Below are 25,646 nucleotides of genomic sequence, written 5' to 3'. Positions count from 1 at the left end.
AATTCACCCCCTTCTCACCACTCCCCTCGGTGATGTACTAATTGGGATGCCCTGCTGTCCAGTGGTCCTTAAAGGGGAAGGTATCTATGGCCACACCTACAGGGGGTTAAATCCAGGTGCCCAGGACAGAACTTCCTTTTCCCTCTGGCGGTCACTCTGAAGCTTTTGTTTGGAGCACCCTGCAGCCATGTCGCCATTCTCGAGGCCCTGCAGCAGAGAGCAGATCAGGGAGGTGAGCCATGGTTACAAGCCCTTATGTCTGGTATTAGCGCTCACCTTCCTGTCCCCTCTCATGACCCCCTGCACCAGGCTGCCTCTTAATCCCCCGGGGCATTATCCACACCTGTTTGCAATCTAACTGTCACATGGTCTGTCAATATACACACCTTTTCTGAAAGGTAACATACACTGCAACACCCTTAAGTAAGAGCCACCACTAACCAAACAAGACAAAGGAAACCTCCAGACAAGTCGGGGGGCAAAGATGTTGAAAAGTTCAAGTCAGGGTTGGGTTATTAAAAAAAAATCCCAATCTCTGATGATACTCTGGAGTGCCATCAAATTCATTATCATAAAATGGAAAGAACATGATACCACAACAAACCTACCAAGAGAAGGAAACTCGCCAAAACGCTCAGCCCGAGCAAGGAGGGCATTAATCAGAGAGGCAGCACAGACATCAAAAGTAACCACGAAGGAGTAGCAGATTTCCCAAGCAGAGACTGTCCATATGACCACAATACGCCGTACACTCCACAGAGGTGGCCTTTATGGAAAAGTGGGCAGAAAAAAGCCTTTACTTACACCCCAAAATTGTAAGGATTGTTTTAAGTTTGCCAAAAGACCGATGTAAAATGGATGATTTTGCATCCGCTCTTTTGAACCATCACTAAGAAAAACTAGGATAAAGTTGCTTTCTTACACAAAGTAGTTAACATAAAATGCATTTTAAGGCCAATTCATCACCTAAAAATCACATTTTATAAAAAAGAAACTACAATTATCCTTGTTCTTTTTTGGGAAAGGTGCTGAATGCTGACCATTGAATACTTACCACATACAGTGGGGCAAAAAAGTATTTAGTCAGTCAGCAATAGTGCAAGTTCCACCACTTAAAAAGATGAGAGGCGTCTGTAATTTACATCATAGGTAGACCTCAACTATGGGAGACAAACTGAGAAAAAAAAATCCAGAAAATCACATTGTCTGTTTTTTTTTCATTTTATTTGCATATTATGGTGGAAAATAAGTATTTGGTCAGAAACAAGCAATCAAGATTTCTGGCTCTCACAGACCTGTAACTTCTTCTTTAAGAGTCTCCTCTTTCCTCCACTCATTACCTGTAGTAATGGCACCTGTTTAAACTTGTTATCAGTATAAAAAGACACCTGTGCACACCCTCAAACAGTCTGACTCCAAACTCCACTATGGTGAAGACCAAAGAGCTGTCAAAGGACGCCAGAAACAAAATTGTAGCCCTGCACCAGGCTGGGAAGACTGAATCTGCAAAAGCCAACCAGCTTGGAGTGAAGAAATCAACTGTGGGAGCAATAATTAGAAAATGGAAGACATACAAGACCACTGATAATCTCCCTCGATCTGGTGCTCCACGCAAAATCCCACCCCGTGGGGTCAGAATGATCACAAGAATGGTGAGCAAAAATCCCAGAACCACGCGGGGGGACCTAGTGAATGAACTGCAGAGAGCTGGGACCAATGTAACAAGGCCTACCATAAGTAACACACTATGCCACCATGGACTCAGATCCTGCAGTGCCAGACGTGTCCCACTGCTTAAGCCTGTACATGTCCGGGCCCGTCTGAAGTTTGCTAGAGAGCATTTGGATGATCCAGAGGAGTTTTGGGAGAATGTCCTATGGTCTGATGAAACCAAACTGGAACTGTTTGGTAGAAACACAACTTGTCGTGTTTGGAGGAAAAAGAATACTGAGTTGCATCCATCAAACACCATACCTACTGTAAAGCATGGTGGTGGAAACATCATGCTTTGGGGCTGTTTCTCTGCAAAGGGGCCAGGACGACTGATCCGGGTACATAAAAGAATGAATGGGGCCATGTATCGTGAGATTTTGAGTGCAAACCTCCTTCCATCAGCAAGGGCATTGATGATGAAACGTGGCTGGGTCTTTCAACATGACAATGATCCAAAGCACACCGCCAGGGCAATGAAGGAGTGGCTTCGTAAGAAGCATTTCAAGGTCCTGGAGTGGCCTAGCCAGTCTCCAGATCTCAACCCTATAGAAAACCTTTGGAGGCAGTTGAAAGTCCGTGTTGCCAAGCGAAAAGCCAAAAACATCACTGCTCTAGAGGAGATCTGCATGGAGGAATGGGCCAACATACCAACAACAGTGTGTGGCAACCTTGTGAAGACTTACAGAAAACGTTTGACCTCTGTCATTGCCAACAAAGAATATATCACAAAGTATTGAGATGAAATTTTGTTTCTGACCAAATACTTATTTTCCACCATAATATGCAAATAAAATGAAAAAAAAACAGACAATGTGATTTTCTGGATTTTTTTTTCTCAGTTTGTCTCCCATAGTTGAGGTCTACCTATGATGTAAATTACAGACGCCTCTCATCTTTTTAAGTGGTGGAACTTGCACTATTGCTGACTGACTAAATACTTTTTTGCCCCACTGTATATTTCATATAGTTACCATGTGATTGTTAAGGCAGACCTGTGGATTTTGTTTGGTGTGAGCTGCAACACACCCTTTTTTAGTTGGAGGGCCACATTGTTATATTGTATGACTTCCAAGTGCCACAGTTAAACTTAAAAGAGTATTGTCTTTGTGGCATATCAATAGTATATGCCATAAATGTCTAAGATGCAGGTTCCACTCCTGCACACATGGCTCTCTCTCCATTGAAGACTATGGGTGTTGTACTGCTGCATTTCACAATTCCCCTACAATAGAATAGTGAGAGCTCCATAGATAATCAGCCACCACTGTAACTCACATATGGCTCCTGAGCAGTGTGCTATTCTGGAAATTACTGTATACAGAAGGATGTGGGCTGCACAAAATGGCATGGAGAGATGAATGTGGTTCCATGTGAGCCGCAGATTCTGCTCCCATTACTCTTAGGCCGGGGTCACACTAAGCGACGCAAAATACGGTCCGTGGAGTGTTCCTTTGGCATTCTTTGTGCCAAATGGCGGGTCCTACAGTCTGTGTGTCGTTCTACATAACTTCACCAGGATACATGTTTGTTCCTCCTCTGCTGGTGTTATGCGTGAGTCGGACAATGTGCGTAAGGCGAGACCACCTATCAACCCTCAACGTAGACCGCTCTCTGGGCTCAAAGTGCGTGATATTTTCACAAATTATTATATTATGTCACCTGAGGGGGAAACTTCTTGGCAAGAGCATGCTGTGTCTGTTATAATTTTTTGGTTTATGTCTGTCTTAATATATATATATTTAAACCCCTTATGATTATCTGACTGTTTAATTGCCTTGGTAAGCGTTTGTTAGTATGCTGAAACCTTTTTTTTATAATTGAGACAGAGACTTAAAATGTAGTAGACAAATGTTTACTTTTGCCTTATTTTTTTTGTTTTGAAAAACATATTGCCATATGATAAATGTGGCAATGGCCCAAAGTGGCCTTTTTGCAGATGTGAAAATTTAGAAACAAAACATTTTCAGAAAAACAAAAATACAACAGAACCATTATGCAAGACCAAAATGGCTACATTACAAATTTTGGTAGGTCGGGGGAGGAGAAGGCGGAAGACCAGCCTGTGTTTGCTCCTGGCTACTTTGGCCAACTAGGCCATCGCCCTGTGTGGGGGCATACTGTTGCCCATGATGTGGGTAGTGTACTGCCTCCTGGGATTGTGGCGAGTACTGGGCTGACTGAAATTGTAGAGGCCTCTTGTGGCTCATACCCACCAAAATAGCCATGTCTTCCCCAACCACGTTGGGACCAGCCTCCAACACTGGGTGGGAACAAGTGGCCATATTGGTGAGGTTGGCTAGAGGCAGACATATGTGGCTGCTGTGGGAAAGGTTGGGTAGGGGGAAGGTTGGGTAGGGGTGAGGTGTAGGCCCACGTATTTGAGGATCCTCAGAGCCTGCTTGAGCAGGCATGTGTGTGGGGTGTCTAAGGTGCATCAGATTCCTTGGGGAAAGCTGCCACCTCTCCAGATATTCAAATAACTCATATGGGGAATTGGGGTGTGTGCTTGCATCAAGCAGGATCTGAAAACATCCTCGAATATGTAGCCTCACCTCACGGGAAAGGGCCCGAAGATAACGGGCCAGGCTGCGTGAGTATGCCTCCTCGCCATCATCATTATTGACTCTAGCCAGAAAGTTCAGTACCCCTGTGTCAACATTGGTACGGGTATCTTGGGCAGGGATCTGGCGCCTTCTTCTTCCTCACCGGGATGGTCCAGCAGGCTGTGGGGAGCCCTGGATATGGGCAGTTGGGCTGGTGCTGATGTTGCCCTGCTCCTCCTGTACGGCGGATGGTGCTGCAGCAGACGGTCCTGCTTGTGGATGTCGTCCTCGTGGTGGGGTTTGTGGGGCAGGCACTGGGTTTTCCGGAGAGGAATCTTCACGAATGCTTCTTGGAGGGGGAGAAGATGAGCCAGCCACCTCTTCTCCTCCAGCCACAGGATCAATTATGGCCTCTGTATCTGATCCAGTTTCTCTCTCCGTAAGGTTGGACTGAGTTCTGTTATGAAATCGAACAGAGCCAAAATTCTACACATTAGTTTTGTCCCTGTAAAGTATCTGTGTAATGTGGTGTGAGGTATCTACTTATGGCCTCAGATCCAGAATTTGAGCGAGGAAGGAGAGGCGACCATAATAAATATATTTTCGCTTTGTGTTGCCCGCATCACCATTCCTGGCCCGCTGCTGACGTTCCCGCCTGTATTGTTCGCGGATGCTGCGCCAGCGTCTCATCACATCTTCCACTGCAATGTGACAGGAAATATTCTAAATTGCACATATTTGCTTGCTAAAATTTGCTACAAGTAGCCTAGGCATGTGGCCTTCTAGGGTGTGCTTTCTACCCAAGGTGGCATATATAAATGGGGCATCCAGGCCAGATACACAGGGTCACAATACTTCAGGGGTCAAGTAACTACACTTAATAACTTGGTTGGCTAGGAGGATGAGGAGCTTGTGGCCTGGGCCAAATTATGTCAGTGTAAAACAATGGATCACATAAAAATCTACGTGCCTCATGAGGCAAAAAGGCCAAGCACAGGAAGGGGGGTCCCTGATTCTAAATGCCTTTTTTGATGTGAGGTAATTTTAAACACTTTTTGGGTTGTACTTACTCATTTGCTGCTGCTCCTCACGTGGCCGATCACCAAAATCGTGGAACATCTGGCGACATATGCGCCTCCATTACGCCTCCTTTCTTACCCGGTTGGCATAATGGGCATCATGTTGGTCCCAGATTTCTGGGCGCTCCTGCACTAGTACAATCAGCATCTCCACATTGGGGAAGTATGGTGCCATGATGCTGCAGGACTCCGTGGAGGCGTACTTACTGGATGCTTGGAGCGCTTTTTGAGCTCTTTAGCATGTCTAAGCTTCCTGATGATGGATTGGCCCATTTCCTGTCACCTGCCAAAAGACCTGCGTATTTCTTGCAAGTCACACGTGTGGTCCGTGTGTAATGCGTATTTTTTGCGCACCCATAGACTTGCATTGGCGTACTACGGGCGTAGTATGCTGACAGTACGCTGACAATCGCAGCATGCTGCAGTTGGCACGGACCGTAGAATACGGACGAGAAATATACGGCTGATGGGAGCTGCTCCATAGAGAATCATTTGACCGTGTGTAATGCGTGGTTTTAACGCCTCTCACTCGTCCGTATTTCACTCTAGTGTGACCCCGGCCTTAGAGTTGTCATCATTCCTGGTCCAATCTCCCTGACCACCAGAATTGACATTTGTAGATGGGAATGTAGTGTAATGCCTCATCAGAAGCCATACTCAATTGTGTGGAATCGATTTATTAATGACTATGTGGTATCTGAAAATTACTTCACAAAACCACAAAATGACTTTGTTATAGATTTAACTGATATGTACACGAAACAGATAATGGAATTTCACAATCATTCCAGAAGTTACTTACAATTTAAATAAATTCCATTAGTCATGTGTCCCAAACTTACCAATGCTACATCTTGTTGTTTAATTAATTTACATCATCTGCATGTTTTATCAGGTTGTGAATAGTTGGTAGGACTTTAAGTTTTGTATCACTTACTCTCCAGCATTAATGAGACTATTACTTGTCAGGGGGTTACTGCGAGAGTGTAGAGTCAGTAGACCGCAGCATCTGATTGCTCCTACTCCTGCGCTGAGAAGACGCACTTCTCCATTTTAAATGTGTTTACTGTATTCATTCTGGCAGAACAGGGGTTATTTGGCCATGTTGAAAATCCTTGTGTTCACAGATGAGCTTGGTTAGCCACTCCTTTCCCTTTTATAATCTGTGCTCTTTTACTAATCCTTGCCAGAGCAAGCATTTGCTGCATGGCTAATGGTGGAAGAGGAGTACATATGAGGAGAGTTGAAGGAGTTTGTATGCATGCTAATTCCTTATCATTCTCTGTTATGGTTTATTCCCATACCGCCATGCCCCGATGCATTCCTCTGTTACATGTGAGTGAATGTTTTGTATGCCTGGAGTTCTCTGTTAAACCCTTGTTTGTTGGGTTGGTTTACTATGCTGCACAGTAGGGCCCCTCTTCCATGGGTGGGGGAAGAGAACAGACTGAGGGCTAAGTCAGGAGATAAGGCAAGGTCTGAGGCCCCGGCATCTTCGCCATCTGAAGCATCCCGGGTAGCAGGGCGAGCTACAACACCCCCTAGTGTTAGGGAAAAGGAAAGGAGCCCCTCGTCCCGGGTCACCCGACAGCTGTGTCATGGCATTACCATAATGATTTGTTGGTACACTAGACTAGTGTTCCTCAAACTGTGAGAGGAACTGGGAAGGCAGATTGCACTGACATGATTATATTATAATTGATGCTTTTTGTGCTTGGTTTAATGCTGTATTTAGTTCAGGAATCAAATGTTAACATAACTTAACTGACAACTTCTTTTTATGCTACAAATGGCCCAGCGTAATCTGATAACCTCTATTCACCTACCTATCCACCTCTGCTCTAGAAATTTGCTTCTTGAGTCCTTCTTCCTAGATTAAGCTCATAAGAACATGTAAAATGTCATCTGATTTTCATCCAGAAAACAAGAATTTTCATCTGCATTATCAGATTATCATCTGTATGCAATTCGTATGACATTCGTTTTTATATATCATCAGTGAATAAAAGATCCCCAAACTTTCTTAAAGGGTGTTGCCCAGACCTGGCAAAGTCCAGCCCTCTGGCTGTCTCTGTCTGGTCCGTGGACCGAGACAGCCGTGGGGCTGGAAATCAGAGGTCCACGGGCCGCACGATGCCCGCCTGGCCGTGCACTGTTTCCATGTGTGCCGCGGCTCTGTGTGACGCTGCTGACTCCTTTGGTGGAGGTGGGGCCTCCGGCCCCTTCCTCCACCAATCAGCGTGTGGAACAGCTGATGCGATGAAATTACGTCATCGTGTCAGCTGTTTACTCCGGAGAGTCCGCACACTGGAGGCAGGGAGAGAAGCACAGCGCAAGGGAACGGGACGAGGGGAGTATGTGGTGTTTTCTTTTTCTTATGTGTATGGGCTATTTGGGAGGGCACGGGGAGGCTATGGGGGGTGACGACATGGTGCTGCACACATGGGGTGACAACATGGTGCTGCACACATGGGGTTACAACATGGTGCTGCACACATGGGGTGACAACATGGCTCTGCACGTGGGGGGTGACATGGTGCAGGACATGGAGGGGTGACATGGTGCTGCACATGGGTGGGTGACATGGTGCTGCACATGGAGAGGTGACATGGTGCTGCACATGGGTGGGTGACATGGTGCTGCACATGGGTGGGTGACATGGTGCTGCACATGGGGAGGTGACATGGTGCTGCACATGGGGGGTGACATGGTGCTGCACATGGGGAGGCTATGGGGGCAACATGCAGTGAATATAGCAAGGCTGTGTGGGATTCATGCAGTATACAGGGAGGCTGTGTGGGGCTCATGTCGCATATGGAGGAGACTGTGTGGGGCTCATGCAGTGTATATAGGGAGGCTGTGTGGGGCTCATGCAGTATATAGGGAGGCTGTGTGGGGCTCATGCCGCATATGGGGGGAGGCTGTGTGGGGCTCATGCCATATATAGGGAGGCTGTGTGGGGCTCATGCCGCATATGGGGGGAGGCTGTGTGGGGCTCATGCAGTATATAGGTACCCTGTGTGGGGCTCATGCCGCATATGGGGGGAGGCTGTGTGGGGCTCATGCAGTATATAGGTACCCTGTGTGGGGCTCATGCCGCATATGGGGGAGGCTGTGTGGGACTCATGCCGCATAAGGCCTCTTTCACACATCAGTTTTTGCCATCAGTCATAATCTGTCGAATTTTGCAAAAAACGGATCCGGTGACTGATGCCGCTGAATCCGTTTTTTTCTCATAGACTTGTATTAGCGACGGATCTGTCAGAAATTCTTTGTCCGTCGAATGGAGACAACGGACATGGGAACGTTTTTTGTCTACGTCGAAAAATCGGACAGCGAGGAATCCATCTGACGGATCCGTTGAACGATGGATGAAATGTGCGGCCATCCGTCGCTAATACAAATCTACAGAAGGGGCTGTGCTCGGGTTCAAACGATATATAGGGGGATGTCAGCATAATTAATTCTGCTCAATATACAACTCTGATACAATTAATATTAATAAAATTATCAATAATATAATAATTATAAAATATTGATATTAATATTGAGCAGAATTAATTTTGGCCTATTTGTTCGGCCCATCACAACAGTCACGGTCTTTCTTGTGGCCCCTCGGAAAAATGAATTGCCCACCCCTGGTCTAGTCAATGCTTTTTTTTTTTATTGATGGCTTATCCTCAACGTCCAGAATCAGCCAACTGTGTGTGGGAATTCTTTGTTCTGTGAATAATTTGACTAAATTATTTCAGTTTATCTTGGAGTCAACATTCTTTTTGTGATAAACTCCAGATGCATTCTTCTGAGCTCTTTTGCTAGATCCCGATTTTAATTTATTTTGGTCCCTGATGGGTCCCTGTTTAATAGTCCTGACTCCCTACCCCCACAAGTTTTCAATCCGATCTGACCCTCAACAAAGAAGTATGTCTTTAGTTTACTCAATTCTTAACCCTCCCCCTGACATTAAAGATTTAGGAATATAAAAATTACTAAGTAGATGGTACCATTTCAAAAGAAAGTGTGGCTGTTCATATAGTAGAAACCACTATTAAAATAATGCATGTGGCTTATTCTGTGCACTCAAGGTTACATTTACTTTTCACACATCTTCCCCGAAGTATTTCCGTTTGTCCTGACTTCTCACCTCCATGTATGGTTAATGTGCCCTTTAGTACCGTAGTTCAATTTTGGACAGCAATTCTTAATCTACTTGGCGAAATCCTACAGTTCCCTTTTTCTATGACAGCTTCAGTGCTGTTACTGAGAGACAAGGCCCCTTGACTTCAAAACCAAGCCCATAAATTAACTCAACATATTTGCACAACTGCAAGAATTCATATTGCAGCCATCTGAAAGATTAACATCCTCTCTATTGATATGGTTAAGGATAGGATAAATAAAATGCCCCTGTGAAAAATGAATGCCTATAAACCTTGAAGCCTTGTATAAGTCATGGAGTCTTTCACTTGGACCTTGCAGCCTTGGTTAGATTGTGGGTGAAACTGAATTACCGTAGATAAGAGTCCTGACCTCTTGAGGCTCTTTATACTCGTTAGAGTCTTAATACCACTATAGACAAGTTACAGATGTGTATATATATATATATATATATATATATATATAATGTTAATTATCTGAATGTCATGCTGAGTTACCCTGATCCTGATTTTGCCTGTCCCCCTCCAACCTTTTTTTTATTCTCTCTATTTTTATGGTTATTTATACTTTTTTCATTTTGTTGTATTGTTTCTCATATGTTATTACTGGAAAACCGCAGCGGTATAACAATTTTTAATATTGATTATCTAAAATGTTCTCCTTTTTTGATAAACGATTTGATTATATGTACAACATGTCTATCTGACTAGCCCCCAGTGCAGGGATGCGTTTTCATATGTGTGTAGTTATAATCATTACTGTTGGTTGGTGCTGTCAGTTTTTCTACGGAGAGTGCTTGGACTGAAAATACAGTAATGTGAACGTGGCCTTACATTGGGGCAAATCAGGGGTGGCAGCAGTCACGTGCCCAATTAATGCCATCATGGCTTCCATTCTGAGTGATGAAGAGGACCTATCACCAGTGTGTGGCTGATAAGTTTTACTAAATAAAAAGGGAAGCCATAACTAGGTGATTGGTGCCTTTTAACTGTTTATCTGTCAATGTTCCCACAGCTGATTGCTGGGTGGTAAGGGGTAGTGGGTTTGAGGGTTGATGGAGAGGATGAATATCAGCAGGGGAACACTTTTTGATAAGCTAATTGTCAAGTGATCCTTTTACCAAAATATGGATTGCCAACATCAGAGAAACCCTTTTATATGTTAGCATGTTCTCTTGTGCTTTTTTCAGAACTCTCTGAACTGTGATCCACATAAGCAGTATGAAAATCGTGGACGATGCTGCACTAAATGCCCACCCGGTATGTTTTAAATAGACTGCTAAGACATCTCTTTATGGTGTCTGTTTATATAGGGCTTCATTTTGTGGAGCACTTATTGACATGTTAACAATGATATAGCAATGTAAAAGCATTGTGGATAAAACTCATCTCAGTGACAAAGTAATCTTCCTACTCAGAGCAAAGACCATATTCTTTTTGGTTACGTGGGCATTTAAGAGTAACCGTCGTTTAATTTTTTTTTCAGAAGTCACATCAAAATAAGAAACTTTATAATACATCTTATTAGAAAAATATGCTTCATTCTCCACCAGGACTGATCATTTATTCTAAAAATTATCAATTCACTTGTAAAAGCTGTAATCCATGAGGAGAGATTGTTATGCTATTGAAATAGGACATGGCAGTTGCTTCTGAGTAAGATGGCAAGAAGGTGTAGGAGTAGAGAGGTCTCAAGCTTCACCTCCTTCCTCCCTCCCTTCTACGTAGAATCTTATCAGTAGCAGTTTCCAACTCCTATATTAGCATTGGGAAAGTCTTAATACAGATTTTACCCATGAATTGAGAATTGAGAATGATTCCCTATTCTTTTGCATATTTGTCACACTTAAATGTTTCAGATCATCAAACAAATTTAAATATTAGACAGAGCTAAAACAAGTAAACACATAGTGCAGCTTTTAAATGAAGCCCTTTATTATTAAGGAAAAAAGAAATCCAAACCTACAGGGTGCTGTGTGAAAAAGTAATTACTCCCCCTACCTTAAAACATAAATTAAATGTGATTTATCACATCTTTTTTGGGAAGCAGAGTTCAAATTCCCTAGCGTCACCCAGGCCTGATTACTGCCACTTGTCAGGAACACCGCACTGCACTTGCTCACTGAGCCAGTGCGCGTGTCCTGAGTGCAAAAACTGTGCACAAGAATACCTGCGGAGCGGGGCAGTAGTGGTGACGATGCATGCTCCAGGCTCACAAGACCTGAAGCACGTGACTGCTGGGGGCGTGGCCTAAGCTCCACAGAGTTAGGAGCTGCAGGGAAACTCCTAGAAAGGTAACTACTGGACAATGTTACCAAAGGGCATAGACAGAGACAGAAACCAGCTCAAAGCACGAGATCACACAACAGTACCAAATGGTTAGACAGAATGGATAGTCAGGACATAGCAATAGATCAGAAAACCAGAACGGGCAATAGACAGTACAGTAGGGACAAACTGTAACGGAGTAACGATAGCCAAGTCAGGAGGTCAGAACCAGAAAAGACAATAGTACCAAAACGAGAGACAGAGTACAGAGTGAGGGGACAGACTGGGTCATACGTGGGAAGCAAACAAGCAATGCAATATACAAGCACACCAGGGGGGTCAGACACACAGCCAGAATAACAGTATAGCTGACAGAGAACCCTGGTAAAGAGTGAGTATAAATACCCCTCCCAGATCCAGAAAGAGGCCACGTACACTTAACCCTGTGAGTGCAGGGCAAGAACCCTGTTCAAACCATGACAGTACTCCCCTCTTAATGGGGGGGCCACTGGACCCCCAGGCTTGTCTTGGTATCTGGCGTGGAAAGCCCGCACCGGACGATCGGCATGCACCGAACTGGCCGGAACCCATGACCGATCCTCCAGAGAGTACCGCTTCCAGTGTATCAGATACTGGAGTCTCCGGCGCACCCACTGGGAGTCAACAATGCGCCCTACTTCATACTCCAGCTGCCCCTCTACGAGCACTGGTGGAGCATTTGATGAGGGATCCTCTCTCACCGTCCCAACAGGCTTTAACAGGGACCTGTGGAAGGCATCAGAAATTTTAAAGGAGGTGGGCAGCTGCAGTCGGTAGGCTACTGGGTTAATAACCTCCACAACTTTGTATGGGCCAATAAACTTGGGGCCCAGCTTTATAGATGGTATCTTAAGCTTGATATTGCGGGTGGATAGCCACACCTTCTCCCCTACTGCAAATGCTGGACCTGGCCCCCTCCTCCTGTCAGCAAACCGCTTATAGTTTTCCTGGGCCTTGGAAATATTCCTCTGAACCTTCCTCCAAAGAATTCTAAGACGTTGTGTCGCACCCTCAGCTCCAGTACAACCTGAATCCATGCGGGAAAACTCTCCAAAATGTGGGTTAAACCCATAGTTGATCTGAAAGGGAGACTTCCCAGTAGATTGACTCACACGACCGTTGAACGCAAACTCTGCCATGGGCAATACCTCACACCAGTCCTCCTGCTTGGAACAGGCCAAGCATCTCAGAATCTGCTCCAACGATTGGTTCGTGCGCTCCGTCTGTCCATTAGACTCTGGGTGGTAGGCAGAGGAGAAGGACAACGAAATCCCCAGCTTTTTGCAAAAAGCCCTCCAGAACCTGGCCACAAACTGTACCCCTCTGTCTGACACCACATTCATAGGCACTCCATGCAACCGAATTATATGCTGCATAAATAAGCGGGCCAGGGTTTCAGCAGATGGTAACGGGGAGAGAGGTACAAAGTGGGCTTGTTTTGAAAACCTATCCACCACCACCCATATCACCGAGTTGCCCCTGGAAGGAGGAAGAGTTATGATAAAATCCATGGACAAATGTGTCCATGGTTTATCCGGAATTGGCAAAGGCACCAACTCCCCGGCCGGCCGGACCTGAGAACTTTTAGAACGAGCGCACACCCCACATGCAGTCACAAACTTTGTAATATCTGTTACCATAGAGGGCCACCAGAAACCCCTCACAATTGCCCCGGGTAGCTGCAATCCCAGGGTGAGAACTCAACATAGAATCATGAAATTCCTGCATAAGTCCGAGACGGAAACGTTCCGGTACAAACAATTTACCCGGGGGTTTACCACCCGGAGCCCGAGCCTGGGCCTCCAAAATCCCTCTCTGTAACTCAGATGAGATTTCGGCCACCACTACTCCTGGCTGAAGAATGGAGGAGGGAGGTTCTGGAGGGGACACCGAATCAAAGCTTCGGGATAAGGCACCAGCCTTGATGTTTTTAGATCCCGGGCGGAATGTGATGGTAAACTGAAATCGAGAAAAAAAAAGCGCCCAACGAGCCTGTCTGGGGGTCAATCTCTTGGCAGACTCGATATAGGCCAAATTTTTGTGATCAGTGATGACTGTAATGGGATGAACGGCCCCCTCCAGGAAATGCCTCCATTCTTCAAAAGCCAACTTTACCGCCAACAACTCTCTATTGCGACATCGTAATTTCTCTCGGCAGAGGAAAATTTTTTAGAGAAGAAGGCTCAAGGCCTCAGATTAGTAAGGGTAGGAGGGCCCTGAGGCAAAACTGCCCTCACCCCTACTTCTGAGGCGTCAACCTCCACGACCAAAGATCTTGACGGGTCGGGTTGTACCAATACAGGGGCTGAAGAAAAGCACTTTTTTAATGTCATGAAAGAATTTTTTGCAGCTACAGGCCAATTTTTTACATCAGCTCCCTTGAGAGTGAGGTCCGTTAGAGGCTTTACCACCTGCGAGAAGCCCTTAATAAATTTCCTATAAAAGTTAGCAAAGCCCAAAAATCGCTGCAACCCTTTCAAGTCATGAGGCTGCACCCAATCCGTAACAGCCTGGATCTTCTTAGGATCCATGCGGAACCCCTCCCCTGACACAATCAACCCCAGAAAGGATACTTCTTGCATGAAAAATGAGCATTTTTCCAGCTTGGCATACAAATGATTCTCCCTCAGTCTCATGGGAACCATCCGCAAATGGTGCAAGTGAGATTGACGGTCCACCGAGTACACCAGAATGTCAACCAAATAGATAACCACAAAACGACCAATTAAATCAGAGAAAATTACATTAATAAAATCCTGAAAAACAGCAGGAGCGTTGATGAGACCAAAGGGCATAACCAAGTTTTCGAACAGCCCTTCAGTCGTCAGGAATGCTGTTTTCCATTCGTCCCCTTCCTGGACTTTTATAAGGTTATATGCCCCACGTAAATCCATTTTAGAGAACCACTTGGCCCCAGTGAGTTGGTTACATAGATCAGGAATTAGGGGGAGAGGGTATGTATTTTTCACAGTAATTTTGTTTAATTCCCGAAAGTCGAGGCACGGCCACAAACCACCATCTTTTTTCTTAACAAAAAAGAAGCCCGCCGCCACAGGTGAAACAGAAGGCCTAATATGTCCTTTGCGGAGACTCTCGGTAATGTACTCCTTCATGGCTAGACGTTCGGGCCCGGACAAATTGAACAGGCGAGCCTTGGGTAACTTGGCTCCAGGGACTAGATTAATGGCACAATCAAAGGGTCTATGTTGTGGTAGCGCCTCAGCCTCACTTTCAGAAAATACGTCTTCAAAATCTTTCAGGTACTTCGGAATACCTTCCAGATCGACAGACGACACTGACACAGATTTTACTGGGGTGACAAGATTTGTCAAGTTGCAACATAGACCGTTAGCCATACAACCCCACTGAATGATCTCCACCGTGACCCAGTCAATAGTAGGATTGTGACGTTGAAGCCAAGGCATACCCAGTACCAGTCCAGCCGGCAGATTATTTAGAACAAAACATCTTAACTTTTCCACGTGAGTGCAACCCACTTTCAGAGAAAAGGTATCAGTCATGAAACAAATTCCCTCCTGGGTGATAGGAGAAGAATCAATTGCCACGATTTTAACAGGATCTTTTAACCTGACTGTCCCTATCTTATGAAAAGTCACAACTTTCGCATCGATCAGATTAATAGAAGAACCACAGTCAACAAAGGCGGTAGTCACAACCGGACCGCCTGTAAGTTCTAGTTCCACCGGAAGCAGAATTTTAGTAAGTGAGGAAAAGGGTACCTGGGAGTCTGGGTAACCTCCTCGATTGTTACCCAGACTCAGTCGTTTTTCTGACGGCTTCACTGAAGAAGGGCAAGAAGGACAGTTCCTTCTCCAATGTCCAGCGGATCCACAGTAAAAGCACAATTAGTTGTTTCTACGGCGTCTCCTCTCTTTTTCCTTCAATGACGTGGCACCAACCTCCATGGGCTCAGGACTAGATGCAGAATCTCTCAGATTGGAGAATAAAGGGGTCTCCTGCAGCATGACCCCTCTTGCCTGCAGCCTACGGTCCATGCGGACAGCCTGGATCATAAGGTCCTCCAAAGAATCCGGTGGAGGATGAAGGGCTAGGGCATCTTTCAAACGTTCAGACAGACCTCTACAGAACAAACCCCAGAGGGCAGCATCATCCCAGGAGACCTCCGCTGCCCAGCATCTGAACTCAGAGCAGAACCACTCGGCCGAGTGTTTCCCCTGGCACACACTCATCACCATATCCTCGGCTAGACTCACACGATCGGGTTAATCGTAGATATGCCCGAGGGCCTCAAAGAATGCATTCACTGACATTCTCTCGGGAAGTAGGTGGAAGGGAAAAAGCCCAAGCCTGAGGGGAGCCCCTTAACAAAGACATAATGACCCCAACCCTCTGACTCTCATCCCCAGAGGGGCGTGGCCTTAATGAGAAGAAGAGTTTGCATCCCTCCTTAAAAACCTTAATTTTTTTTTATCCCCAGAGAAAAAGTCAGGCAATTTAACAGGTGATTCAGGGGAGATTAAAGAAACATCTGGGGTACCCTCACCCCGGGCCCCAGAAGGAAAAGAACCCTGCATGGCACCAGCAAACTCCCTCTGAACCTGTTGCTGTGACTGAGCCAGGGTTCGCTGCTCCACAGACAGGTTTTGCATCATTTGAGTGAGGCTATTCACTTGCTCAGAGAGAGCATGCAGCGGATCCATGACTCAAGGAAAAAAAAAAGTGCAAACCTCGTTTAAATGTTTTGGGTCAGCTATAATGTCAGGAACAAAGCACTGCACTTGCTCACTGAGCCAGTGTGCGTGTCCTGAGTTCAAAAACTGTGCACAAAGATACCTGCGGAGCGGGGCAGCAGTGGTGACGATGCATGCTCCAGGCTCACAGGACCTGAAGCACGTGACTGCTGGGGGCGTGGCCTAAGCTCAACAGAGCTAGGAGCTGCAGGGAAACTCCTAGAAAGGTAACTACTGGACAATGTTACCAAGGGGCATAGACAAAGACAGAAACCAACTCAAAGCACGAGATCGGACAACAGTACCAAATGGTTAGACAGAATGGATAGTCAGGACGTAGCAATAGATCAGAAAACCAGAACGGGCAAGAGACGGTACAATAGGGGCAAACTGTAACGGAGTAACGATAGCCAAGCCAGGAGGTCAGAACCAGAAAAGACAATAGTACCAAAACGAGAGATGGAGTACAGAGTGAGGGGAAAGACCGGGTCATACACGGGAAGCAAACAAGCAATGCAATATACAAGCACACCAGGGGGGTCAGACATACAGCCAGAATAACAGTATAGCTGACAGAGAACCCTGGTAAAAAGTGAGTATAAATACCCCTCCCAGATCCATAAAGAGGCCACGTACACTTAACCCTGTGAGTGCAGGGCAAAAACCCTGTTCAAACCACTACTGTTCTCAATCAAGAAATCACTTAAGTAGGACCTGCCTGACAAAGTGAAGTAGACCAAAAGTTCTTCAAAGGCTAGACATCATGTCGCGATCCAAAGAAATTCTGGAACATATGAGAAAAAAAGTAATTGAGATTGATCAGTCTGGAAAAGGATATAAAGTCATTTCTAAAGCTTTGGGACTTCAGCAAACCACAGTGAGAGCCATTATCCACAAATGTTGAAAACCTGGAACAGTGGTGAACCTTCTCAGGAATGGCCAGCTGACAAAAATTATCCCAAGAGCGCAGCAACAATTCATCTAAGAGTTCACAAAAGACCCCACAACAACATCCAAAGAACAGCAGGCCTCACTTGCATCAGTTAAGATCAGTGTTCATGACTTCACCATAAGAAAGAGACTGGGCAAAAATGGCCTGCATAGGAGAGTTCCAAGATGAAAACCACTGCTGAGCAATAAGAACATAAAGGTTTGTCTCATTTTTCCCAGAAATCATCCTGATGACGTTTGGGAGAATACTCTGTGGTCTGATGAGACAAAAGTTGAACTTTTTGGAAGGTGTATGTCCTATTACATATGGTGTAGAAGTAACACAGCATTTCAGAAATGGAAAGGAAAATTATACCAACAGTAAAATGTGGTGGTAGTGTGATGGTCTGGGGATTTTTTGCTGCTTCAGTACCTGGAAGACTTACTGTGGTAAATGGAACCATGAATTCTGCTTCCGGCCATCTGTTTGTGATATCAAGTTGAAGAGTACTTGGGTTATGCAGCAGGATGATAATAATCCAAAACCCACCAGCAAGTTTACCTCTGCATGGTTTAAGAAAAACAAAAATAAGACTTTGTAGTGGCCTAGTCAAAATTCTGACCTTAATCCGATTGAGATGCTGTGGCATATGACCTTAAAAAGGCGATTCATGCTCGGAAACCCTCCAGTGTGGCTGAATTACAACAAAGATGAGTGGGCCAAAATTCCTGCAGAGCAATGTAAAAGACTCATTGCCAAGTTATAGCAAACTCTAGAATGCAGCTATTGCAAGGGTGGCCCAACCAGTTATTAGGTTTAGTGGGCAATCACTTTTTCACACAGGGCTCTGTAGGTTTGGATTTCTTTTTCCCTTAATAATATAGACCTTTAAAAACTGCATTTTGTGTTTACTTGTGTTATATTTGTCTAATATTTACATTTGTTTGGTGATCTGAAACATTTAAGTATGACAAACATGCAAAAGAATAAGAAATCAGGAAAAGAGGCAAACACTTTTTTATACCATTGTATATTGCTAAGTTGCTTACTTTCATGCGTACTAGTGATTTATGAAATAAATAATTAAACAATTGTTGGTCTTTAAGGCAACTTTTTCAGTGAGATGCTTCAAATCTTTTGAAGCTTATTTCCCTTGGCCCGTGTGCTAATATTTTTATAAGACTTAATGAAACATTTTTTTGGGAACAATGCTACTATTATATAATTGTTTACAGAAACAAGTTGAACGTTTCATTAATTCCTTTATTTTTATGTACTTGACTATGAAACCTAACATGTTTAAACAATTTGTATCTTTAACCAATATAACTAGTGAAATATTTTTCACTTCAAACATGCAGCTTTAATTGATGTATAGCTTTGTACAACACAGAAGTTGCAGAAAGTGTATACCATTCTGGAGGAGCCACCATATCTGTAAATTACACACACGGCCCATTGATTTCAGAAGGCTTTGTGTGATGTTTTGTTTTTACAGCTGGAACTTTTGGGATCTTGGTTATGTGGTTCAATTGCATGTTCAGTATTATGTCTGCCTGCTAACTAGACATCATGATATGATTTACATTATACCGTAGCTTATATAAACTCATATTTATTCAAACTAGGAACACACATGAAAGCCAAATGCACTTCCATTGCAAACACGACCTGCAGTCCCTGTGGCCCTAATGAATATATGAGCGTTTGGAATGAAGATGTGAAGTGCACACATTACAGGGTTTGTGATTCAGGTAAGTGATTGATTGTCACTACAGCCTACACAGACACTTAATTTCTAACCATCGTGTCATTATCTTAATTGTGGTAAGTAGCTTCATTACAGTTGTGTGATGCCTTAGATGTGTATTAAAATTTTCAATGGTGCCACATTGAAAACTATATAAATTCTTGTAAATATTTTAGGTTTTGTTATTGGACGTTTTATTTTTCATAATGGCATAGTTAACCTAATCTATTTTCTAATATACATAAATTCCCTATCCTTCCCTAACTACACTATCTAACTGCTTTTTTTTTTCTTTTTTTACAACTTTCTTTTTGATGACTTTATTTGAGAATCTCAAAGGGATACTTAAATGAAGCATCATCAGGGGGAGGAGGCTACAATTACTGCCACCCTTTTCCTCTCCTTGAAACTAAGCATTTTCGCTGACATTAGTTTTATGGGCTGAGCTGTCCCTGCTCTGTGAATGTGCACAGTGTGCTCTCTCGCGTGCTCAAATCAGTAGTAACTTAATTGTAAATAAAAAGACTATACAGTAATTTTTATGTGAAGTAAAGCTTTTCCTGCTTTGCTGCTTGTGTCACGCTGGTATTTCGCACACCTTCTCAGCGCCACCCTACTCGCCGCATTCACCACTCTGTTTCCCCAGCCTTTTCCTGAGCTGTCTTGTGCTCACTGCCCCTAGAGTATCTACCTGGCTATAAGGGGTGCGACCAGATCCTACAGGAATTTAACCTGAGCCCTGTCCCCTGTTCGCGTTGTCTCCAACAGGGCGCAGGCCGGAAGTAGCTTGCGTTCTGCTGGAGATCCCGTTGATGCAGCGCGCTAGTTATAGCTCCTCTGCTCTTGTGCCAGCGGCGCTCACAGCAATTGTATTTGCATCTTATAGATGCGAATACAATTGAGTGCAAGGAGGGAGTGCAGTAGAGGTGTGAGCGGTGTCAGTGACTGTTACCACTCACCTGTATACCTGCGCCCCGGGCATCACTGTGCTGAATGCCTGCAGCTGGAGGTAGGTCCCGAGCAGCCGATGGCATTCAGAAATTTCATTTTTTGGTCCCCAAATCGCGCCCCTCCCAATGTTGGCAGGAGGTAGGCCCTGGCTGGGCTCCTAACCTGCCTACCCTTCCCAGCACTGCAGTCCTCTACCTGCACTCATACTGAAATACTGCATGCCTCTTTTGATTACTAGGTCTCGGGACATCGTGTTGTCTCCAGTCTAAAGGCCCCGTTACACATAACGATGTCCCGGCGATCCCACCAACGATCCGACATGGATGGGATCGCTGGGACATCGTTAGGCTGATCGCTGGTGAGCTGTCACATAGACAGCCCCTCCAGCGATCAGGACCAGCGAGCAAGCTGGTTTCCAATGTAAACAATCGGGTCTCTAAGATCCGCGCGGCTGTTGGATACCTGATGTTTACATTGGAAACCAGCGTCCAGCGTCGCTGATCGCTGGTCTCTCGCTGTCACACGCAGCGATGCGCGCTGACCAGCGGGAGACCAGCGATCAAAAACAGCCCAGGATGATGGAGCGCGATCAGCGATACCCGGCAGGGGGGCTGGTCGCTGATCCCCGTCACACACAGCGATCTCGCTGGCGAGATCGCTGTGTGTGACAGGGCCTTAAAAGTCTCATGTAACATCATGACATGACAGGGGTCTGATAATCACACTAGAGGCACCATAAATGCCAGCATTGAAGTGCAGAGGATATTGGCACTGTCCTGTTCTGGATGATATGAAATTCCAAAGTGGAAGCCAGACCTGGGTAGTGTGAATCTTTTTGTTTACCTCTAATAGCAATGGTGTGAATCAGGTTTCAATTACTTTTTATATCTTAAGTCTATAAGGCTCTATGTGTCACTCCTACAGGCATCGGAACTCCTCATGTGATGACTACCATACATGCCTTTAAATAAGGAAGGGGACATAGAAACTACAATATCTAGTCATCATACGTAACGGTCACACAATTATACAGAAGGAAGATAATCACACTCTTCCCCCAATAGACAGACACAGTACCCGCACATTTGATTCTATTCTGATGCATCATGGAGTTTATAGTGGTGCATCGAGTTAATAAAGCAGAATAAAATCAGAAATTGTACGTGGTGTCTGATTAGAAGGAGACAGGAGACTGTGAAAGTGAGAACAATATACTAAGAAAAATTGTGTTAGATAATTTGTTCTGGGAGCAGTGAAGAGTTATGTTTCCATTGGAGTCCAGCTATACAAGTGACATTCATCAGCTATAACAGATGACAAAGCCTTAGCACTTTATTTTAATTGTGTGGCACTTTGACCAGGTATAACCTGTATAATAAGATTAATTTTGTTGATTAAATGATCTTCATGTATTTCATGGTGACTCGCCTATATACCGTACGTATGTGTGTCTACAAATGCTGCTTATATGTCAGATGTGAACAGATTGCTATGGTTGCACAATATTAATAATGGATTAGAACCTTTGTCAGTACTCAAATCTAGCAATTCCTGTGCATCAGGCAGGCAGCAGCTCTATCCCATACGCTATTCAGCTCTCTGACTGCTCTATTGTAACCACTTTGAGGCAACAAGTTGCTGAACTACAAGAATTTGGTGCCACCCAGGGTCAGACTGGCCCACCGGAGAGCTGGAGGATTCTCCGGTGGGCCCAGGCACTGACACCTGCTGGCATACAGGGCCAGCAGCTGCCTAGGGTCCCCGCTGCTCCAGGGGCCCCCAGCCAGTGGTATGTGGCTAATAGCGGCACAACACGCAGCTGCTATGGGGGCCCCCAGTGCCAGCGGATCAGCATCGGGTGACAGGAGGCAGAAGCTGGCTGCTGCGGCTAAAGCCTGTCCCTGCTGCTAAAGAGAAATTAATATTCACTCTTCCCCACGCTCCCATGGATGTGGAGAGGATCTGAATATTCATTTCACTTTAATAACGGGCAGTGTTAGCTGCAGGCTGTGGCTAACACTGCCCGCTATCAGGGCTGGCAGACCAGGGCCCCCGCTCTCCCAGCCCACGCGGCCGCTATGGAGCAGTAAGTCGGGGCCCGGCGGCTGTGCCGCCCCCCCAGTGTGTGCCGCATTCAAATGTATTGGCATCATAGATGCCGATACAGTTAAAACAATAAGAGGAGTGAGCGTCAGATGATGTCCAAGGTCAAAAGGGGCGGGGGAGGCGGTGCCCAAGGACCCCACGGGTGATATTATTTGCTGGAAGTGCCACGGGCCAGGACATATAGCTGCCTGTTGTCCCCAGACCACCAAGCAGATGGACTGCAGCATGGGACACCGTAGTTCATACTATGCTTATCCAGCTTGCAGTGTGAACTCGCCACCTAACAAGGGGCCACAAGCGTGTCCCGTGAAGGTGAACGGTCGAGCAGTAATGGCGCTGCTAGACTCCTGGAGCTTGGTGACCCTTGTACGGGCCAGTTTTCCTCTCAACCTTCTCCCGGGTAAAAAGGTTGGCGTTCGGTGCATACATGGCGATGCAAAAGACTACCCTATGGCCAGGGTGAACATTGAAACGGAGCAGGGCACTGAGTCCCATGTAGTGGGCGTCGTTCGGGACTTGTTGCATCCTATAATTATAGGCCAAGATTTCTGTCTGTTTTGGGATCTGTGGGGTAAGGGTTCTGAGATTACCTAATAAGGTATCGCCACCACCAGAGGTAGACGGGTTTCCTTTATGTGTCCTTGTGGAGGATGAGGAGGAAGGGTCCCCTGTATCTGACATTCCGGAGTTAGGGGTGGCCGGTGAGAATTTTGGGACTGCCCAACATAGGGACCCAACACTGAGAGAAGCCTTCAACAATGTCACCGTCATTAATGGGGTTGCACAAGAGCCGGGAGCGGACACAAGGTTTCCCTATTTTATGATGAGGGGAAGATGTTATACCGGGTTACAAAAATAAGGGAGGAGTTGGTAGAACAGTTAATAGTACCAGGCCCCTATAGACGGAAAGTGTTGGACATGGCCCATTCACACATCTGGGGGGGACACCTGGGGGTGGAAAAAATGCAGGAACGGGTTGTGCAGAGGTTCTATTGGCCTGGATGTCACCGGGAGATAGGAAACTGTTGCAGGTCCTGCCCGGCATGTCAATTAACTGCCCCCACATCTCACTTCCGGAACCCCCTGGTGCCATTGCCCATTATTGAGGTACCATTTGAGAGAATTGCCATGGACTTGGTCAGTCCCTTAGTTAAACCCGCCCGGGGCCATCAGTACATATTAGTCATCCTGTACTATGCCACACACTATCCTGAGGCAATTCCCCTGAGAAACTCCTCCGCGAAGAGTATAGCCCGCGAGCTGGTCCATGTGTTTTCCCAGACGGGTTTGCCGAAGGAGATCCTGCCTGACCAGGGGACACCTTTCATGAGCAAGGTGATGAGGGAGTTGTGCAAGGTTCTGCAGATCTCCCAGTTGAGGACTTCAGTGTACCATCCGCAGTCAGATGCCCTTGTTGAGAGATTTAACAAATCACTGCAGAGCATGCTAAGAAAAGCCATAGAGAAAGACGGTAGAGACTGGGATTGTCTCTTACCGTTTCTGCTGTTTTCTATCCGTGAAGTTTCCCAGGCTTCCACGGGGTTCTCACCCTTCAAGCTTCTGTATGGCCGACATCCGCGAGGTCTCCTAGATATAGCCAAGGAAACCTGGGAAGCCGAAGTCACGCCTCACAGAAGCGTCATTGAGCATGTGGCACTGATGCAGCAGATGATTGCGAAGGTGATGCGCATTGTTAAAGAACATCTCCGCCAGGCACAAGAGGCTCAGACCAGGGTCTACAACCGGTCAGCAAGAGTGAGGCAGTTCAGTCCGGGAGACCGCGTTCTCATGCTAATTCCGACGGTGGAGAGTAAGTTCTTGGTCAAGTGGCAAGGACCGTATGAGGTGGTGGAGAAGCTTGGGGAGGTAAATTATAAAATTCATCGGAAGACGGAAACCATACCAGGTTTACCATGTCAACCTCATCAAGCCGTGGCAAGATAGAGAACCAGCGGTAACTCCGTGTTTACTGGGCAACCTACAAGGTGAGGTTGGAGCGGTTACCATAGCGGAAACGCTGTCGAAGGCCCAGAAACAGCAGTGCCGGGAGTAACTCCAGAGAAACAGGGACCTGTTTTCAGAAATGCCGGGATGCACGAAGGTCGTTGAGCACAAAGTTCTGACCGTGCCACATGTGCGGGTGAACGTAAAGCCTTATCAAATTCCTGAGGCCCGTCGAGAAGTAATCTCCAAGGAGGTGCGGCGTATGTTGAAGCTCGGGGTCCTTGAGGAATCCAAGAGCAGCTGGTCGAGCCCGATTGTCCTGGTCTCAAAACCTGATGGTTAATGGAGGTTCTGCAACGATTACCGGAAGTTGAATGAGGTTTCCAAGTTCGAAGCATGTCCCATGCCACGCGTTGATGAGCTCATCGAGAGACTTGGACCTGCCAGGTACATAACCACCTTGGGGAAGTTGTCTTCTTGTGAAAGAAATTACTCAGTTGTAGAGAAGGAGTGTTTGGCCATAAAATGTGCAGTGGATACCTTACGTTACTACCTGATGGGACGGAAGTTTAGGTTAATATCCAACCATGCCCCACTCAGATGGATGAGGGAAACAAAGGGTAAGAATGCTAGGGTCACCCGCTGGTTCTTAGCCCTACAAGACTTCAACTTCCATGTAGAGCATAGGGCCGGTAAGCTACATGGTAATGCCGATGCCCTCTCAAGAATCCATTGTCTAGTAGGTGAACATGCCAAACCCCACGGCTTTAGGCAGAGGGGGAGATAAGTGGCATGGCTAATGGTTGTATAGTTGATGGGAGGTATGTGTCTCAGAGACGACTTGTCTCTGTAATGTAAGCCCTAAGTAATATCACTATAGTGCTAATGTATTGCAAGGACCTGTGGTGAGGTCACAGTCACGTGACCAGTGAGCTGTTGGGTTCGTGGGTGTGGCTGTACCCTTATAACGTAGACTGCTCCTGAAACACAGGGCTGTATGTGGGGAGGACTAAGCCTCCCATGTGTGCTGAGGCTCCAGGACTGAGTCTGAAGTAACAGACATTTGTGTTCTCTTTTGCCTAAGCTAAAGGCTATCTTTTTTGTTGTGACGTGCTGCTTTATGGGTTTATGATGCAATAAACCCCATGAACTTTAAAGGAACCTGCATCCTGATTGATTCCCGCTGCACCTGATTGAGTAGAATCCCTACTCTCTCTGTCTATCTATCTATCTATCTATCTATCTATCTATCTATCTATCTATCTATCTATCTATCTATCTATCTATATGTGTCCTGGCTGCATTATACCCTATGGGGGGCTTCATTGTATCCTATGAGGGGGTTACATTATTCTATATGAGGGGGCTACATTTTATTCTGTGAGGGAGGCTACCACCACTCCTACTACATAATTAACACGTGTACTACCTTATGTTATACCCGGATATTAGC

The 25,646-nt window shown here is 45.7% G+C and overlaps 1 protein-coding gene across 1 annotated transcript in view; it reads left to right on the top strand.

The window, feature by feature from the left end:
* Nucleotides 1-25,646, top strand: part of TNFRSF11A (TNF receptor superfamily member 11a) — a 222,890-nt gene that overhangs the window by 68,303 nt on the left and 128,941 nt on the right. The window contains exons 2-3 of the mRNA XM_073550185.1: nucleotides 10,683-10,752; nucleotides 19,071-19,196. Coding sequence (XP_073406286.1) covers nucleotides 10,683-10,752; nucleotides 19,071-19,196 — 196 coding nt within the window. The remainder of the gene's footprint in view (nucleotides 1-10,682; nucleotides 10,753-19,070; nucleotides 19,197-25,646) is intronic.

The sequence above is a fragment of the Dendrobates tinctorius genome, unplaced genomic scaffold, assembly GCF_039654945.1.
Source record: "Dendrobates tinctorius isolate UK_male_01 unplaced genomic scaffold, ASM3965494v1 ptg000163l, whole genome shotgun sequence".
Classification (NCBI taxonomy): Eukaryota; Metazoa; Chordata; class Amphibia; order Anura; family Dendrobatidae; genus Dendrobates; species Dendrobates tinctorius.
This window is presented reverse-complemented; position numbering and strand designations above follow the sequence as displayed.